Genomic DNA, 19777 nt, shown 5'->3' on the forward strand with positions numbered 1-19777 from the left:
TATACTAATCCTGGGGATGATGCCATGCAGCTTCCCGAACCCGACGAGGATGAAAAACCATCCTTGATCCCTGATCAAATCCCTGATGAGGAAAAGACAAAAGCTTTTATAAAAAAGAAGACAATATTTCTATCAAAAACTAAGAAAAGCCTTGAAATAAACAAAAATACTCCCAAGCATAGTCACTGTCTTGTGCCAGAAATGAAGGTGTCTCTACCCGTGTCCAGCTTTACTTTCTGTATTTTATTTTATTTTATTTTATTTTTTATTTGCGCGCCCTCCGATGGATACCTTTCCTACTAGCAGCTCTCGATGAGACCAGAGCTTCCTTCAGTCCTGCAAGGGCCTTGGTATACGCAGGCACCAACTCCTTCGTCTCCTGGTCCTTGATCTTCATCCTATGGATCTTCTCCCAATGACCAGCCTTCGATACCATCTCCTTAAAGTGTCTGGCCTCTTGCATCTCCACTAGTGAATACGCTGTTCCAGTCTTACCCGCACGCGCTGTTCTACCCACACGATGAATGTACTTTTTCATATACACAGGTACATCATAGTTGATCACCACCGAAACCGGCGACAGATCCATACCACGAGAGATCAGATCTGAACAAATCAACAAATGGATTTCACCCTTGTTGAATGCTCGTAATATAGACTGACGCTTGGATTTTGGTAGGTCGGAGGAATATTCCGCAACAACAATAGGGGGTGCTGACATCGTCGCCGTCGCCGTCGTCGTCGTTGTTGATATTGAGGGATCAACCTCTATTTCCGAAGAAGAGTCGAATGGATCTGTAGATTTGGTAGTCGTCTCAACATCCTCCATCTCAACATCACTCTTTTCGCTCCCGTCTTCTTCTTCTTCTTCTTCATCGTCATCATCGCTGCTCTCATTTTCATCTTCGCTATCACTGTCTTCACTACTACTGCTACTGCTGTCATCATCATCATCGTTATTTCCATCATCTGGTTCACTATCCCCTTGACTTTCATCCCCTTTACTCCGTTCTTTGATTTCACTATCCACTTTGTTGTCTTTTGGTATTGTTGACAATGATGATGACGATACAGGTGCAGTTCTCGTTTTCTCATATAGCTGAATAAGCTTGCATAACCGATGTGCTGATTCAACGGATTTAGTAAAACACAATGCAGAACGAACATTGCGGTTATACAACAGATGAAGCACCATCAATGGTTTCTCTGATGATTCACAGACAATCATATATTCCTAACAAACAGAATTAACCACATTACAAAAAAAGGGATTAATAAACGTTAATAAATGAGTAATCATATCATATTATGTCAATTCAAAATTCATGTTTTCCGTAAGCATACCGTGAGTCCAGCAGGTGTGGTATACTTTTGCTTCTCGTCTCCATCCAGGCCTCCTTCCTGCACCGCTACATATTGAGGATCTGATAACTGTAAGCTAGCAATCTTGGCTGGGTTCCTAGTCAATGTAGCGGAGAAGAGCAGTTTTTGAACTGATAGTGCCTTGGGGTCCTCTACATCTGACTCGGGTAGGCGGAAAAATGATGGCAAAAACGCTGGTGCAATGGCATCATGGATTGGGAAGCTATCATAACACACGATGTATAGTGTTTAAAAAAAAATGAAAAAAATGAAATTAAATAAAATAAAAACCTGTTAGAACGAGCAGTGGTCTTTTTAAAATCTTTTCGAAATCTTGTGCACATTCGCTTGTTTTTTTCCTCTCTTTCTTCACTTTACCCATACTGGTCCCGTTTCAATTGAATATTTTCAGATCCATCTATGCCCAGCAATTTTCGTTCGGGTGAAGGATGAATAGCTGTCAAGATATGATACAACCAATCTTGGAAACTCTGGTTCAACAACCGATCTGCTTCATCAATCACCAAGAATCTCAAATGTTGCAACGTAAAATTAGGTGTTGATTTGATATGATCAATCAGCCGTCCTGGAGTCGTGATTAGAATATCCACTCGACTATGTCCTCCAAGTACTTTGGGTCCATTAGGGCGTGCATAGGTTTCTCCTACAAGGATGTTCTGCTCATGTGCAAATGAGTTTTGCCCTGTTGATGTGGCAATCTTCAAATCTGTTCCCTTCACAAACGTTTCAAACGTTTCTTTCACTTGGACACAAAGATCTCGTGTTGGAAGTACAACAAGTGCACGAAGGCGAGTGACCACACGCTGGGACAAAATCTGAAGGACAGGTAATAATAAAGTAGAAAAAGTAAAGCTGAGAATGAGATATAACAATTTGATCCATGTGATGCACACTATCACTCCAAAGGGAAATAGATCAATAATCCTTTTCTCTCCCCCCTCCCTCTCCTTCCTCTGTTTCTCTCACTCACCTCAATGATCGGAAGAACGTAAGCCAGTGTCTTTCCACTTCCTGTCGGTGCAGACACACATAAATCTCCTGGCGCCTTACGAATATCTCCCAAATGCCTAGCCCTCATCAACACCGGAATCACTGCTGTCTGGACTGCAAAACACTCTGTAATCCCGGCTTTTTTGCATTGCTTGATCAGCCTTGAGGAGAGTCTAAACATGGGTGCATCAATCGGTGTGTTCGTCTCTGGTTCAATCTTGATCGGATGGGCTAACCAGTCTGGGATACCCATAGATTTGGCTCGCTCCTTTTCTTCAGCTGTAATCTCTTTTACTTCAAAAGTTGGAAGTGGTACCAATGCAGATTCAATATCTGCTAAAGCTGCATCCATAGCGACATCATCCATTCCTCCTTCTGCTTCCTGCTTTTGTCCTTCAGAAGTAATATCCTTGTCCTCTTCTTCTTTTTTCTCCATTTCTTCATCTTCTTTATTATCTTGTTGTTGTTGTTGTTGTGTTGATTTAAGTGAAGGTGCAGAAGCAGCTGTAGGTTCAGGCACACTATTAATGGGTTGAAGAATCCCTCTTGCCAATGCCTCTGCTGCCTCTGCTTCTGCCTTCATTGCTAACCGAACATCATTCGGGACCAAATCACTGTCCTTCAATTCTTTCTCTCTCTTCTCCCACTTTTTACCATGCTTCTTTAAATGATGCTGATCTTCCTGTTCACGAGCACGCTTTTGTTTATAGGGATTGGTTTCTATTGAGTCATTGTTGTCGTATCTCAAATGTTTTGAAGACGACTGCTGTTGTTGCTGTTGCTGTTGCTGTTGTTGCGTCTTGTCTTTGTTTTTGTTTTCCTCCTTCTCTTGTAGCTCTTTATGAGGCTTATTCTTATTCAAACGAGCATTGAGCTTTATGAGACGCTCCTGCGCTGACAACGTGGCATTGGAAGAAGTGTTTTTATCAGAAGATTGCTCCTCGACATCGTAACGTTTGATGTTGAACATGGCAATGTAACTTTAGTCTCTTCTCTGCTCTGTCTCCATGCAAAGAGAATTTTAAAAAAAATAAAAAATGTTTACATCTATTAAATTATGTGGCTTTTACTAAATTTTGATCGCCATCCAAAAAATTGGTGGCGGTGTCCTGAATTAAGGATAAGGTTGAGAGTAACCGTGGTTCATCATGATATTACGAAAAAAAAAAAAAAAAAAAAAAAAGCTTCCCCATAAACATCAGGTAATTATCATTATATTTCGAGGATGGGAAGGAAAGAAAAAAAAAAAGAGAGACATGAGTATAATAATGGTACGAGAGGAGATGAAAGTGTGAAAGGAAAAGGTGGATGAAAAATACGTGCTAATAGCGATAGTAATAGTAATAATAATAATAATAGTAAAAACAAACAAGTCTGTCAACTTTATGCTCCACCTCCACTACGATCAGTGGTCTTGGCCTTGATACCATAATCAATTGCTCTCTTATGTTCAACCTCAACAATAATATTGGAGAAGGCTGTTCGGCTAGCATGTTCCTTCAATCCACCCATCACTTCCAGGAATTCGTTGAACTCGATCGATCCAGAGTTATCTAAATCAACCTATTTTTTTTTTTTTTTTTTTTGGGATTTCAAATGCGTAGGAGGAAAAATAATAATAATAATAAACAAATGAGTTCAAGGATCTTAAAGCATAAAGACGATTTTGATCAACTGTGTCAATTTGTCATATCATACCTCACTGATGATGTTATTCAACACTTGTGCATCAACATCCATGTCCAGGTTTCTCAGGATTACGCCGAGATCTTTGCCATCAATGTGGCCATCGCCATCATAATCCAAAGCTCCAAAGACCTTGTGGAATTCTGCCAATTCTTCTGGGTTGAACTGAGCACGTGAGTAGAAGCTATCGGTGACGGACGATCCTGAGGACTTGCCTCCGCCCCAGAAGCCCTTGGCCTCACGCTTCTCGACATTGCCGATTGCGCCTGGGTGACCAATGACAGCATCAGGTACATTGGTAGGATATGCAATGGGACTAACAGGAAGACCCATGGTGGTCAAGAACTTCTTGGCTTCCTCCGTCTCTTTCAATTGACGGGCTTGGTCCCATTTCAGCTCATCAGCCATAATCTCAACAACCCTGGGGAGAGCCTCCAAAGCTGCGTGCACGTTCAAGAAGGCGAGGCGCAGACGGCGAGCCAGGACATCAACAGCTGTGCAAGCATATTCGCGACGGACTGCATAGCGAATCTCGGCCTCGATATAAGGATACTGCGGCGAGACCCTTCTTCCAAAGACGGGCCAGCGCTTCCCAGTAGACTGTGCGAGCGAGGCAACTGCCCAGGCACGGTCACCATAGCTGTTTGCAAGGTGTTGAGCAATCTCTGTCTCCAAACCAAACTGTTGGATCAGACGGATAAACATTGTCTTGCTGTATCCGTGGGAACCGATCAACTTGACGCGCTCGGTCGAGCACTCTCGTGTAGGCTTCAAATTAAAGTGTTTGATGGCCTCGTCGATGGTCTCGGCAGCCATTGCGCGGTAAGTTGTCCACTTGCCGCCTGCAATGGTCAGCAGACCGCTCTTGCTGATGTTGATCATATGGTTGCGAACTAGACCCTCAGTACTCTTGGCAGCGGGGTCACGGACCAATGGACGGATGCCAGACCAGGCAGCCAAAACATCTCCTCGACGGACCTTGACATCTGGGTTCAGGTAGTTCTTGACTTCTCCCAAAATCCAGTTGATCTCTTCCTCTGTCGCCATTGGGTTTTGGGTCACCTTTGTTGCAGAGTCTGTCGTGCCTGCAATAGTATTTCCTTGCCAAGGCAAGAAGAAAATGACACGCCCATCACTAGTGGCAGGGTCCAAAAGACCCATAGTTCCAGGACTGTAGTAGTTGGGAAGAATGATATGAACTCCTGCAGAAGGCGAGACGATAGTTTGAATCGAAGGATCATCCATCTGACGAATGCCATCAGTGAAGGGTCCGGTGGCGTTGATGATGCCCTTCGCCTTGACATTGAATTCCTTGCCGGTCATAGTATCCCTGACACGGGCTCCACACAATTGCTTGTTGGAATCCTTATGAAGCTCAATGACTTCAACGTGATTTGCAATGACAGCACCATATTGAACAGCGGTCAATCCAAGGGCGACGTTCATACGGGAATCATTGTGCTGACCATCGTAATAGACCATGGCTCCGACCAACTTTTCATTCTTGAGCATTGGGAATGCCTCCAGGGCCTTGCCTCTGCTTAAGAAATAACTGCTTTCCATGCCTTGGTGACCTGCAAGCAAATCATATGCCTTGGATCCAGCCCAGTAGTAAGGTACCTGCCACCATCTAATACAATAGCAAAACGTATTCTTGAGTAAGATCTCGGATGCTGATAGCCTGCATGTAAATGTATATATATATGCATGTCATGTATAGTAGTTTCGATTGACGTACTTGTAGATGGGTAACATGATAGGCAATTGATAGCTCAGATAAGGTGCAATCTTCAAAAAGTTGGCACGCTCATTCAATGCTTCCTTGACAAGCTTATACTGCTCATAATCCAACTCACGAACAGCCTTTTCTAAATAACGGACACCACCATGAACGAGCTTGGTTGATCTGGATGACGTTCCTGTAATTGAAAAAAAAAAAAAAAAAAAAAAAAAAAAAAAAACATGTGAGACTAGGGGTTCATACTAAATCTTCATTCTATAATTTATCATTGCACACTAAAAAAAAAAAAAAAAAAAAAAAAAAAAAAGAAGAAGGATGTTTCGACCCCTGTATTGCACGTGTGGCTCGGGTATAGAGATGAATGGTTAGGGATATCAAGGAAGAATGTGTTGGCCCTATTCATCCCATGTTTACACTTCCCATTGATAAAGCCCTGTTTTCATCTGCTCTATCTTGTAAAAGGCATTGTTGTTGTTCTTCATAGATCTATCTTTCACGAGCTCTCTTGCTCTCCACATCATACATGCTCTATCTTTCTCTCTCGCTCTTTTTGTTTTGTTCACCTCACTTCCTATAGATCCAATGACTCAAAAAAAAGAAGATCAAAGTTGCTCCACAAACCCGAAATAAATGAGAGAGCATAGTCGAGCAATTGTATAGCGAATAAGAAATAAAATAAAAAATAGATTCTTTGTGTGTACTACAGCATAGGTGGGGACGCTCATTGGATGATGTGCCCAATTTTAGCGGCCCGTCCTTGCCCTGGTCTGGGAGTTGTCCTCCGTCACTCTCATTCTTACTCAGATCTGTTATTCTTTTTGTACTTTTTTAATCGTCCGGTCCGGTCTTTTAATCCATTGCCCACACAGACCGTTAGCTGTCTCTAAATCATTCGCTGTCACACACTCTACAGCATGAAGAGTACTCAAAGAGTCAAAGAGTATCTCGTAAAAAATGATAAATCATGGCAGAGGGCAAAATCTTGTCTCTGACTTTCAATCCCTTCATATGACACAAAAATAAAATATGATGTCGATGGAAAAAGAAGCCATACTGTCCCACCAGATGTTGCACAGATGTAAAAAAAAGTAAAAAAAAGTTGATCATACCTGAAGAAAAATCGTCGCGTTCAACCATGGCTACCTTCAACCCACGAGTTGCTGCATCCACAGCACATCCAGCACCAGTGGCACCGCCTCCAATGATAAGCAGATCAAACACGTCCGAGTCCGATTCAGCTGCAGTAGGCGACGCGTCCGTTTTTGTTGCGACAGATGTTGATGTTGATGACTGCGATGATGGTGATGATGACGATGATGCTGCTATAGCTTTATTCTTAGCAGCCATGATATCCTTAATGGCACCAGGGCCTTCCTGAAGCATCCTGATCATTTCCTCGCGTGAAGGAGGGGCCCAGAAGGCATGAGGTCGAGTAGGGTCTCTGGTGCTCTGTTGGGACTCAAGATAGACCATGGAGGAATGAGGCGGATATTCAAAGTCGTCATCAAAAGATCTCCTGTTGCGCTTCAAGTCATAGTAATAGCTAGCAAGGGCCAAGGAGGTGGCACCTGCAGTGGCATAGACGGCCTTTCTACGGAAAGAAGAGTTGGTGGCATGTCTAGCACCGGTCGCGGGGATTCGGCGCCACATGAGGGAAATGAATTAGATCTGTTTTAAGAAATGAGTTTTGAGCAAGAAAGAGAATGGAGTTGGAATGCTAAAAATAAAAAGAAGAAGAAGAGAGGAGAAGAGAATGACAAGGAAGGATAGGAAGAAGAAGAAGAAGAAGTGAGACGAAGGGGAAAGGAGCAGGTGTAATAAATTGCTTATATACTCACACTAACTAGTTTACTTACAATCAATGTGATGTGTTCTGTCATTCCAAGATAGCGGCGGAGTGCCTTGACGGACCATTTCCCCCCCTATTGTCCCTATCTCTCTCGCTCTGGGCCTGTTGATCTACTTCGTAAGTATCCGCATGTATGCTACCGTGTTGCCATGCGACCATGCATGCAAATCACGACAAAGGATGTCCAAGCATGGTATAGCATAGTATGGTATGCTATGGCCTGGGTCACCCTAGGATCTTTTTGCAACCTGATCCATGGCATGGGGAAGCTGTGTTCATCACTTTGTTATTTTCCCATTGCTATAGCTAAAGAAGGTAAAAAAAAAAAAAATGCATACAACTCCATTTGTAAGTGTGTTTGATTCAAGTTCAGATAGAACATTTGTCGTCATTTCATCAGCATTTGGACTACGCGAAGCAATACTTGATCTCCCTTTCCCGTTTATCTGCCTTTTAATGTCCTATTTTTCCTATTGTTTTTCCATGTGAAATCGAAATCAAATCAGCGGTGACTCCGCCCAAACTCTGAATTGGTCCCGCCCTTTTCATCTGTCATCCTTTTGTAACTTTTCCTTCACCCGCTCTCATTTTTAGCCATGTCATGTAGAGGAGCAATCAAACGTTCCACGGACATCCCCTCCATCCAACAGTTATGTTTATTTAACTTGTACAACGTAGGCAGCCATCTTTTTTTTTTTTTTTTTTTTTTTTTTTTTTTTTAATGTATTATTTATAAATTACAGGTGTAAATATGATAAGAGTAAAAGAAAAAATAACGTCCATAGCCATGACCACAACCACAGCCACAGCCACAGCCACAGCCACCATCAACAACCTTCAAAAGTTCTAAACCGTTTCTATGCTTTGCATTCGCTCCACATCACTGGCAACAATACCACACAGGCAGTCCACATCACACTAAATGCTCTAAAGAACGTAGCTGGAACCTCTGCCCAGGTGGCTTTGTGGAACATCAGCCAGATCGAGTGAAGTGCTACGGCATAAAAGTGATATACCAATACCATACGACGACGTGTGATACCCGACAACAACCCAACTGGGCCTGCAATGCATTCGCCTCCCATCTTGAAGTAACTGAAGCATCCATCACGAAGAACAATCAGGTTCTCATCTGATCAAATTATGAAGAAAAAAAAAAAAAAAAAAAAAAAAAAAAATAGAGTTAGATCAGGATACATAAGAAGTTAATTCACTTTTTTTTTTTTTTTTTTTTTTTTGCAAGATCTTTCTTACCTGCACCAGAAAAGAGTGCATACAAGGCCTGAGCGAGGACGTTGATCACACCACTGAGCTCTTTCCTCTTCCAGAAAAATAATTCCATTTGGACCATGGTCTCTTCTTGATCCTTTGTCACATCTCCCCTGAGCATATCTCTTAAATACACCACATCATTCAACGCCACAGTCATACCACCTCCCGTAAGCGGATGACGCATGTTCATAGCATCTCCCAAAAGAATGACTCCCAACTCTGAGCTAGTCGATGGTGGTAAGAAACTGTTTGGCATCGATCTCAATCGTTCGGTCTCTAATGCTGTCATGAATGCTTTCTGTACACTTTCGGGAAGTTGTGGCCTGACTACCGTCTCGAGGTATGAGCGTAATGCGCCCGAGCTAGCAGAGGGTAGCTTCCCAGGAATGTCCACCAAGATGCGGGTGTCCCTGGCTGAGATCTGATACATAAGGATAGGTGAAGGGGACGCAAGAAGAACATGGCCATGGTTTGGGAATGGAAGTTGGACATCCTTCATAACAAAGCTGCAAGTTAAAATAATAATAAAAATTAAAAAGGTCAGTTTTAAGCATCCTTCCCATGATTGCTTAACTATTTTTTTTTTTTTTTTTTTTTTTTGTTGTTGTTGCTTTGCTACCTACCCAACAAAGTGTGAGGTGGTGGAGACAGGTTTCTGGATGAACTGCTTGCGGAATTTTGAGAAGCATCCATCGGCAATTACTGTCAATGACGCAAAGTACTGTGCAGTAACTGTTGGCGTTGTCGATTCTACGGAAGCATCCTTCTTGGGTGTGCATGTTACTCCAAGGACACGAACACCATCATCATCGTAAATCATCTCGTTCGCAGTTGCCTCCACGATAGTAACACTAGCAAAATACAAAAAGTGAGTGATATAATTAGTATTACAGTTTACATATTCATATTCTAAGCCAGGCTGAAGGATCCTGATGAAAATCAATTCAAGTGTCATACTTTGGTGTCTGCGACGCAGCTATTCGCAGCTTCTGAATAAATCGACCGTGATGGAAGGATCTTCCTTGGTCCTGCTTTCCGGTCTCGGGATCGATGAGATAGGGGATGTGTACATGTTCTGATCCACGAATGACTCCATATCCATATGTGGGAATGGCATCAATGCCCTCCAAACAATCAGCCAGGCCTAATTCCTTCAATGCTTTGTATCCACCAGGTTGCAATAGTTCTCCAACAATACGATCTGGTTCGCTCAGGTCTCTTTCTATTCAAGACAAAATAAAATAATAGTAAAAATAAATCATTAAATAGGAGTTCTTTGTAAAATGATAAGCCTAATCTTAATTGCATGACCGTTTAAAGAAACGTGAATGGGCGAAAAGTTTTTTTTTTTATTTTTTTTTATTTCAGGTCCCTTTAATCCCAAATCAGGCCATTCTTTGTTTGCCCAAACAGATCAAAGCACACAGCTTCGGCATGGCAGAGGTCCGAGCAAAAAAATAGATTGTTTATTCTTAATGTATAACACAAAATGGATCCTCATTCAAGAACTTGACCTACCGATTAAGAGAATCTGCTTATTCTGTTTTGCAAAAGTAGTTGCAAACGCAGATCCTAGTACTCCTGCACCGACAACAATGATATCGAACTTGGATCCATTTTCAGGCACACTTGCCAGCGAGGGAGCTAAAGCCTAGATGGTAATCAGTTGATTTGAATTAAATTAAATCGAGTTGAAGGAGACCATGAGCTTTCTTTTTCTTTCTTTCATGGCAACACTAAACACAAAGCTGTAGTCGAGTTTTTGCCTTACGTTTCCAGGCATGTGTAATTAATATGAAACAGAAAGAGAAAAGAATAAGGAAGGATGATATAACAGAAATAACAGAGCTGAAAGAAAGAGCGAGAGAAGAAGAAGTAGTGGAATGAGAACGAGAATGAGGGATGAGGAATGAGGAATGAATTCAGAATTAAGCAAAGGAAAAAAGAAAGAAAAAAGATACTTTCTTGACCGAGTTCTCTGAATGTGTTTTTACTGCGATTCAAAAAAGGTCGACTCGCACAGTCACGGTGCAGACGGACAAAAAAAAATCAGGCCACCTTTTGTCCTCATGTTGTGTCCATGTTGTCGAAGTATCCCTCTTCAAGAAAACTGACACTATTCGAGTCCGACTTTCATATGTCAAACAGTCGCCAGTGCCACCAACACGCTATTTTTTTTTTTTTTTTTTTTTTTTTCTTTTGACAGATACTCTCGGACAATGAATAAAAAAATAAAGCGTCGTTCAGAAGCCTAAGTACATGGACACAGCACAAAAGTTTAGACAGTGTATAACTGTGCAACCCATTGTCACACCACCTAATTTCTATTCTTTTTTTATTTTTTTTTTATTTCATGTCTTCATGTCTGTTGTTGAACAACCGTATCAAGAATCTTCTTGAATTGAGCCACACACATGTCAAGCCATCTCTCATGTTCAGCTTGTCCACGAACAAACAGCCTACCCATAAGAATACAATCTTGATTCTTGCGACTCAGCTCCTTCAATTGCTCAATGATCGATCCCTGATCCTGAGGACTATACAACGATGTCGCAATCTCGTCCGTGAGGGCAACAATACCTCCAGCTCGATCATACAATTGATCCCACATCAACGCCAAATCCGATTGTTTCAAAGTTACTGTTGATCCAGCTGTTGTAGGATCCGTTCCTAATAAAGACGGTGACGCGTTTGATAAAGATGCTGATGTATCGATAGTACGAGATGGCTCCACATCAAGACACCGTTGCTGCAGCTTCTTGAACAAAAGTCTTGTCAACTTTAACATAGCATTAGCCCGAGTGCTCAGTTGTTTCTCCTCCTCCGTCATCTTTTCATCCTCACCCCAACTGTCGTCACTTTCATCACCACTATCGTTGCCATCTTCATCATCTTCATCATCATCTTCATCATCTTCATCATTACTATCCTTCTTGTCATCATTCGTGTCAATCATTTCCTGAACCTCAGCAATTGCATCCTCCATCGTTGACATCATATCCCCCCATTTCTTTGCCACAGCCTGACGATTCGAACGGCTCGCTTTTTCAAAGATCTGACATGCTTCCCATACAATCCCAGTCTTGACCAAATAGCCATCTTCTTTTACAAAAGATGATTTATCTGCTAAGCCTTCTGAGGACAATGATGCTATTGCTGTTTCTGCTGCTGCCACGGCCGCTGCTGCCGCGGTTGCACTGACACTTTTTTCCATTCCCACTCCTGTTCCTGTTCCTGCTCCTGCTCCTGCCCCTGTTCCTTTTACGTTTCCTCCTGTTTTTAGATCGAAAGCCATGTTCTGTTGTTGTATCTGTAACAGTTTCTCATTCTTGACCTCCAAAAACTCATTCATCAATCCTGCAGTCGCCAAAAAGATGTTATTAGCAAGGATCTGAATTTCGTTTTTATAAGTCTGTCCTGCAACCTTGACCGGGATTGATTCCACAAATCCTGCTAAACGAAAACATGTCTCCCCAAGAGCCTCCACCATCTTTATCACTGCCTTACTCTCTGCAGGAGGTTTGCAAGCAAGAGTCGCCTTGGTCACATCATTTGCAAGAAGTTTTCCGAGGTTTGCTATATGTAATTATTTACAGAGAGAGAGAGAGAGAGAGAGAGAGAGAGAGAGAGAGAGAGAGAGAGAGAGACAGTAAAAAATAAAAAGGAATTATTTTAGTTTTTTTATATTAGTGCTTTGTATCAACAACTTTTAATTATTGAAAATAAAAGTGATAAAAACAACAATAATAGTAGTAATAAACACATTACCAAGGCGTACACCAAATGCTTCACCATCCCAAGGCTCCTCGTCTTGAGTAGAGGATGGGGAATCAGTTTTTTCATCAAGAACCAAGTTCGATTTTAACTGCTCCACTAAGCCGTCCAGGGTCTCTGGGACGGCAGGCACAGAAAGCCGCATTGGTTCTATTACATAGCTCATGGCCATGTCAACCAATCCACGAATCTTTTGCTGTGCTTCCTCTGTCATGATTACCAAGCAAAAAAAAAAATTAATAATAATAAAAAATAAAATCCTTTGAGTTGTTGTCCTGCAAATGAATGCTTGTCTGAATCACTGAATGAAACTCCTTTCAAAAACATGCAAAAAAAAAAAAAAAAAAAAAAAAATAGTGGCAAAACAATTATCACGTGCGTAATTGATCAATTTTATTAGGGTTCGCTCAGCTGGTATTTTTCTGATGCTTTGGTCTCTGGAGGCATGGCTGCTTTCTCGTTATCCTTTTCTACTTTTTCTACCTCTCGTACACTTCGTCTTGTCAAGCCATTGCTATTACTATTGAACGTTAGGTCCTCAACGTTTACTTGGATATGATCCGGTGCAGCCTGTCGTGCGGTCGTCATTCCTGTTGTGTCTACTGGTGTAGTTGTTGTACATGCATCTGCTGCAGTTGTTGTTGATGCTGTGGTCTTGGATGGATCCTTTTGCAAAGCAGCTAATCTAGCCTTGATGCTAGCGCATTGATACGCTTTACTACCATCTCCCATCTTTTCGTCTTCCTTTGTCAATGGTGGTAGTGGTGGTAGTGGTGGTGAATCGGGTCGATTGTTTTGTTGTTCACTTCCACCGCCTCCTAAAAGACCAATGGTTTCTAAAGTATGCGCAAGTCCAATTCCCCCACTGCGGCCTTTAATACTACTTCCTCCTCCTCCCCCTACTGGATTTGATCCGGTATTGGATCCTTCTGAAAACACTTGCTGCTTCTGTGCATTCGAGATGAATTCAACCATGGCTTCACGAACATCCGAGGTCACTTGCACCACTTCCATTGCATTGGCTACACTGATCTGACAGGTTAATTCGATCGTGGTCTCTGTACAACCCGTGACTAGTAATGCAGCATGTCGTTGATCATAAAGTGGATGTGTGCGAGCAAATTTGAGGAAAGCCTGTCGTACTCGGGGGACTGGAAATGTGTAGTCAACAAACACTTTACACTGTGCTATCTGTCTAGGCGAGTTCCTGGACCAGTTTTGGAATATCTAAATGAACAAGAAAAGTGACATCAGAATGTCAGACGGAAGGGAAAAATAAAAAAGAACCCCTGGATCTCAATTTTTTTTTTTTTTTTTTGACACTTCATATCATCATATCATACGTTGCCCAGAAACCAAGTCAAAGGAACGACAAGACGACGTTCATCCAATGTCCTGACAATCACATATTGTGACTGGATCTCCTCAATATGTCCAATCTCCCCATTGACCTGAACTTGATCCTCTATCAGGAATGGCTGCGTTAATGCAATCGTTAAAGAAGCCAATGCATTCTAAATGTTTCTCCAAAATATAAAAGAAATTTAAATTATAATAAATAAATAAATAAGTAAAAAAGTAAGCTTAAAGACTTGAGAGCGGGTCTTTTCTTTTCTTTTTTTCTTTTTTGTACAATCCTCTCATGCTCCTTCAAATACCTCAATGGATGGTTTGGCTGCAAAGCCCAAGAGTATAGCCGAGACACTGGCGCTGGCTAAAAGCGAAACACCCACTTGCCATGCATTGGGGAATGTCATTGCAATACCAGACATTCCCACCAACCAGACCATCCCTTGAACTATCCTGGTCATGACCACTATCTGAGTTTCGACCTCCCGCGCCCTCTTGGGATCCGATTCCTTCAAATGATCATTACTCCTGCTCACTGCCATGGATGCACACTTGATCAGCATGACGACAAAGTATGAGATCGCAAACAATAGGATAATAATGAGCGCATGATTAAAAGCACCATAAACTCCCACAGGCAAAGTCACAAGTTGAACCGTTATTAGGAGCCCAATGGTCGGAAACATCACAAACGTTGGTTTTTTACTATAGAAAAAAAAAAAAAAAAAAAAAAAAAAAAAAAGACAAGTAAATGGATCTGTTAAGAAAAAAAATAAAATAAAATAAAATAGAATAAAACTAATAAATAGGCAGCAAAGCAACAGTTCCTTTTTTTTTTTTTTTTTTTTTTTTTTTTTACCAATGTTTGACAAGGTCATCATCGAATTGCCATATTGTCCTTTTGGCGAGCCTCTTGAAGAAAAATGTAAGGATAATGTGAAGAATTATAGCCCCAACAGCAACACCGAGGATGATGAATACTGCTGTCACTGTCGCCTGACGATCCAACGGAGATAAAGGATGAAGAATAAAGGAAAAAAATACAAAGACTGTTGAGATGTTATTCCGGATAAATAGAGGAGGATGATATGTAATTTTTTTAAATTTCAAAGAAGATCCGTTAACAGAAAAAAAAAAAAAAATCAACGATGTGGTCTTATTTTTATTATTATTGTCATTATTGAAGTTTTATTTACAATGGGCTTTGTCGTTGGGACAGATGGCACCGATGTCGTATTTGTATTCATGGCTTCTTTCAGTGCTCTGGCAGTAATTGGGAGGGGAAAAGAGTCGCAGGAAGGTGGTATGCAAGAAAGAGAGGAAGAGAGAGAAAGAAGAGGAGAAGAAGAGGCATTGAATCAAAGAAACATTGAACAAATTCCATCGTAAAAAACTATCCCTATGGGCGCAGACTGGGGAGAGAGTCATGTCCCCAAGTGCACGTCCCTTTCTCTTGATAGACAGCCAATCATCCACTTTGAAGGTCGTATCTCCATACTCCTATTTTTTTATTTATTATTGGACACATGATGGATGTCAGGAAACAGGGAATTGTATCCAAACAGCACATGGAACATGCCGTACTACAATGGAGGAGGAAAAAAAAGGGGTTCTATCATCTATGGCGACTGCCCGGGCTCCATTCGTAACTGTATAAACATCTGAACATTACCACATGCTATTGACTACCCTGTGCTCCTTGAACAATGCTTTTAGCATATCCCTGCACTTCAAAGACCAAGATCTTGGTACTTCTTTTGGCTTAATCACTTGGTTTATCCCTTGAACCGTAAAACGGGCAGATTTGCCCATTTAGCTTTCATCAACTCATGGACAGATCAGGTCTAGTTCTCTGTGCTTTCTACTAACAGAAAACAACCGTCTATTGCATGCCAAGGAAGAAAAAACCCAGGTTAAAAGGCTCACTACAAAATTTCCTGATACAGGTCATCCAATCTCTGGGGGTCTGCCCTATGTCGAGCCTCGACATATTCGATATCTGACAATGGAGTTGATGAACCATACAGGCTGATGGGGCGAAATGCCCGAAGGTTCTTCCTAGCAGCTATCCTTGTTGACGTTGGCTGTATGCGATGTGAAAAGAGTAGAAGGAAGAAGGTCGGCGACGCCATTTAATGGAAAATAACGGATTAAAAAGAATTAAATTCATCTCACTTGTCCTTTGGCTCAACAAACAAATATGCAACCATGACGGCAAGAGAGGAGCCTGTTCAAGTAATCAAGGAAGCTTCCTCTTGGATGTTTGCAAGATTAGGAGAAAAAAAGAAAAAAAAAGTAGGTTAAGATGTCAATGCGCTGTCTCCAGCAAAGCAATGACGGATGCCTTAACACGATCTGCTCACAAAGAAGCAGAGTTGGTGTCTGGTAGTCTTTTTTCAGTCGAAGTGATCTTCGAAAGAAAAACGTCCATTCCTACCCGGAGGATTGCTAACTAGCTCTCAACTCGTGTCAACACAAAGATTAATCAGTCCACAAAAACTCTGGCCTTAAAAGGATTTTTGCTTCTTTTTTGTGACTGGCATTTCAGTAATTCTTTGAAATGAATTATGGGGACTTTTATGACATTTTACTTCTATTTAAGACTCTCCATAAAAAACATTAAAAAAAAAAAAAATAAAAAAAAAAATAAAAAAAGAAACTACTTCTGCCATGATCCTATATCTTCCATCAGGATCTCATCACTACCCTCAATGTTGTTATCAGCATCACCTACAGGACTTCCACCTGTCAATCCAGTTATAGAGTGAGTAGGAGACATAGCGTCCGAATATCCAGCACGTTTAACCATTTCAGCCTCAAATCGGAACAAGACCCAGATCCACCGTCTCAAAACCTCAAGACACTCCATCGTGAACACGCCACCCTCATACTCTTCAATCTGAATATTCGATACCAACTTCAGCATCCATGTGGTTCGGAGCAAAAAGTCCAATACCATCGCCATGATATAAAAGGATCGTTCTTCATAATGCAAGTAAGGTCGCATCTCTAGCCGATAGTACCATTTGCTGGTGCGATTATTACCATGGTTGCTTCCATTGACATTACCGTTGCTAGATGGTGAACCCAAAAGGTTCATACTGCCACTGTTGCCTCCACTTGCCTGGCTTAACATGTCGTTCATAGATCCAATTTTGGGTGTTCCCGGAGACAAAGGTCCTGTGCTAATGCGAGAATTGACGCTATTGGATCCCGATCCCGGTGGCAAGACTTGGATTAGGTTCCAATCATGATAAATATCCCAATAGAATGAATAAAAGGAATTAAGAGCCACAAAAAAGAGCCTAATATGAATTATGAAATATCAGGGTTAATATCGTGCATATTGTGCTGATAACGTACTTTATATATATATATAAAAGACTTACCATAAACGAAAGAGTGAGTTATCTGTGAAATATCCTTCATACTGTACGCCTTTTAGTGATGCTGCTTTTGACGCTTTCTGCATGGATGAAACAATGATGACTGGAAAAGCTGATGCGTACTTAAGTGCATTCATAAGATGCCTTTCAACGGTGTAATTTGACTCAATATACTCTGAAAGGCACTGACGAAGACGAATAAAGTATGGAATGCTGTATTGAATGAATATCGAATGTGCACCGCCCAAATCAAGAAAGAGAAAAAAAAAAAAACACGAAACATTAGAAAAGATATGTTCCTGCATTGAGCTGTAGATGCTGCTGCTAAACAACCAATAACGTTAGCACTCGTACCTTGTCATGATAGGAACCAGGATACTGCTATAGCATGCGTCCGCATTCGTCCCGGTTCGGTCTAGAAACATTAGGCACAGCGCCACTGCCAAATCGCCAAAGACTCGAGCAAATGACGTCAAGATATCAGCGAGGATCACATCTGCGAATAACACCTCTGATTTGAATCCAGAAAATAAAGCCTTATTCATCGATCTATGAAAGAATGAGCCACAAGAGAATAAGTAACAACCATTGAGCTATGATCCAAGACCGATCTATATAATCAAATAATGTTGATTTCAAGCTAGTAGTGCGAAATACCTTAAGAATCGATAGCGTTCCTTTTTGAAAAGTATGTTAAATGGGAGGAAGATCATGGCTAGAATTGTCAGATATCCAATGATAGGGACTATAATTCCTGCACGTGTATTATCGGGTAGTCCCATGCCTCCTCTAATGACTCCTGCTGATGAATTTGTGTTGCCTCCTTTGTTTCTGTTGTTTCCAGAATTAGATGATCCAGCCACAACCCATTTGTACATCCACATGTTGACCAGGACCATAAAGAGAAAGGCCACTCCGAGGGTATAGATGGATCGGTAGAGGGCTGAAAGAGCTGTTGATTTATTGACGACTTTGTCTCCTCGGGAATGCCTCGGATGGTTTGTATAAACTCCTGAAAGGGGTGGGCTAGAGAACAAGAGATTGGAGACATCAACTCGCAAATACGAAAGGATATGGAGGTTGCTCGCCCAAGCAAAAATGCCAATGCAGCCCATCAACAGGACTCTGTATGGGAGTGGTACTGTTCCTGAGAAGTCCCACTCCTCAAAGATATTGCCAATGTCCATTGTGACCAATTGGCTAGATGTATTTCGATTGTCTGTTTACTAGACTCTATCTTGTTCAAAAGGGACGATAATAATAACACTAAAGATGGCTAAGAGGGGTATCAGGTTATATAATGAAAAAAGTCGTGAAAGATGAAGAACAAAAGAAGGCAGATGAGAAAAGATGAAGTACCGGACAGAATATAAAATGATGAATAAATACGATGTAAATAAATGAATAAATGAAGAGATGCAAGAATAAGTAAAGAGTAAAGAATATTCTTCAGTTTAAGTTTGATGGAGATGAGATGAAGAGAATGAAGAAATACTTCATTCCAAGTGTTGAAGGGCACAAAGGAAAGGACAAAGCAAAGGCGCCCAAAAGCCACAGCACATGCGAAAGAGGTTGATCTGGTCCAATCCGGGGATCTAACGCCCAAACTGATGTTACACACGCATCGTGGCATGCCATTAAAGATATTTCTATTTTGAGCCCTCTGATTATATCTGATTATACTCGCGTCAACTGGGAAACAAATCCTTCATTCTTGGATCTAGTGATACAAGAGTGAATACATCTAGATTTTGCTACATTAGCTATTTAGAAAGTTTGGGGATCCGAATGTAAAAGAAGCATTGAACAAGTTCGCTTCCATGCGTGCTACACCATTGTCCTTCAAAGGACGGGTGATCAGAAGATGTGTCCAAAATCCTAATTCTTCTTTTACTCTCTAAAAGAAATACCATCTAACCCGAGTACCATTTATTGAAGGGTATATAACTGGCTCGTAAGTTGTGATCCTGATAATAAGGACGCTCATCATTAAAATGAGTATTTGATACTAAACATGAATAGAATGTTGAGTTGTTTTCCAAATGGTCAACCACATACAATAAGATACGATGGTGGCAACAGCCTTTGTTATCTTATCTACTCAGCCAATGCTGTCAGATCAAGCTTGTACGGCAGCATAGCTGGTTAGGCTTTTTTTTCTAATGCTCATCCAGGAAAAAAAGATTTGGAGTAGTGAAACAGTCTCATTGATTTTTGGTCGTGTGGGTCGTGGACGCACAGGTAATCAATTATACGAATATGCAGGAAGCGAGGGGGCCACCTCAAGAAACCCCAGAATTTGGATTACAAGGTTCGCAGTCCCATCATCTCAAAACACAACAACAA

The 19777-nt window shown here is 41.3% G+C and overlaps 6 protein-coding genes across 6 annotated transcripts; all 6 read right to left on the minus strand.

The window, feature by feature from the left end:
- Positions 1-240: 240 nt before the first annotated feature.
- Positions 241-3380, minus strand: BCR41DRAFT_390360 (P-loop containing nucleoside triphosphate hydrolase protein). Its single transcript, XM_022028213.1, has 4 exons — positions 2354-3380; positions 1741-2198; positions 1345-1585; positions 241-1234 (listed from the first exon to the last, which is right to left on the minus strand). Exons 1-4 carry the CDS (start codon positions 3341-3343, stop codon positions 266-268), a joined length of 2658 nt encoding a protein of 885 aa, XP_021876023.1. The 5' UTR covers positions 3344-3380; the 3' UTR covers positions 241-265.
- A 192-nt stretch (positions 3381-3572) lies between these two features.
- Positions 3573-7596, minus strand: BCR41DRAFT_363732 (putative glycerol-3-phosphate dehydrogenase). The gene is made up of 4 exons (XM_022025936.1): positions 6910-7596; positions 5798-5978; positions 4072-5689; positions 3573-3936 (listed from the first exon to the last, which is right to left on the minus strand). Exons 1-4 carry the CDS (start codon positions 7448-7450, stop codon positions 3757-3759), a joined length of 2520 nt encoding a protein of 839 aa, XP_021876024.1. The 5' UTR covers positions 7451-7596; the 3' UTR covers positions 3573-3756.
- A 793-nt stretch (positions 7597-8389) lies between these two features.
- Positions 8390-10775, minus strand: BCR41DRAFT_426360 (squalene epoxidase-domain-containing protein). Its single transcript, XM_022030720.1, has 6 exons — positions 10693-10775; positions 10440-10572; positions 9879-10143; positions 9545-9772; positions 8904-9427; positions 8390-8781 (listed from the first exon to the last, which is right to left on the minus strand). Exons 1-6 carry the CDS (start codon positions 10702-10704, stop codon positions 8507-8509), a joined length of 1437 nt encoding a protein of 478 aa, XP_021876025.1. The 5' UTR covers positions 10705-10775; the 3' UTR covers positions 8390-8506.
- A 498-nt stretch (positions 10776-11273) lies between these two features.
- BCR41DRAFT_390363 (hypothetical protein) lies at positions 11274-12989 on the minus strand. The gene is made up of 2 exons (XM_022028214.1): positions 12690-12989; positions 11274-12497 (listed from the first exon to the last, which is right to left on the minus strand). Exons 1-2 carry the CDS (start codon positions 12907-12909, stop codon positions 11281-11283), a joined length of 1437 nt encoding a protein of 478 aa, XP_021876026.1. The 5' UTR covers positions 12910-12989; the 3' UTR covers positions 11274-11280.
- An 83-nt stretch (positions 12990-13072) lies between these two features.
- BCR41DRAFT_426362 (Mechanosensitive ion channel-domain-containing protein) lies at positions 13073-15384 on the minus strand. The gene is made up of 5 exons (XM_022030721.1): positions 15242-15384; positions 14905-15041; positions 14354-14750; positions 14039-14209; positions 13073-13922 (listed from the first exon to the last, which is right to left on the minus strand). The coding sequence occupies exons 1-5, from the start codon at positions 15290-15292 to the stop codon at positions 13092-13094; spliced, it is 1587 nt and encodes a 528-aa protein (XP_021876027.1). The 5' UTR covers positions 15293-15384; the 3' UTR covers positions 13073-13091.
- A 1320-nt stretch (positions 15385-16704) lies between these two features.
- Positions 16705-18945, minus strand: BCR41DRAFT_426363 (EXS family-domain-containing protein; the record flags this gene model as incomplete). Its single annotated transcript, XM_022030722.1, has 4 exons — positions 18089-18945; positions 17786-17980; positions 17435-17644; positions 16705-17350 (listed from the first exon to the last, which is right to left on the minus strand). The coding sequence occupies exons 1-4, from the start codon at positions 18616-18618 to the stop codon at positions 16705-16707; spliced, it is 1581 nt and encodes a 526-aa protein (XP_021876028.1). The 5' UTR covers positions 18619-18945.
- Between the last annotated feature and the right edge of the window lie 832 nt (positions 18946-19777).

This window comes from Lobosporangium transversale (assembly GCF_002105155.1).
Source record: "Lobosporangium transversale strain NRRL 3116 chromosome Unknown BCR41scaffold_65, whole genome shotgun sequence".
Lineage (NCBI taxonomy): Eukaryota > Fungi > Mortierellomycota > Mortierellomycetes > Mortierellales > Mortierellaceae > Lobosporangium > Lobosporangium transversale.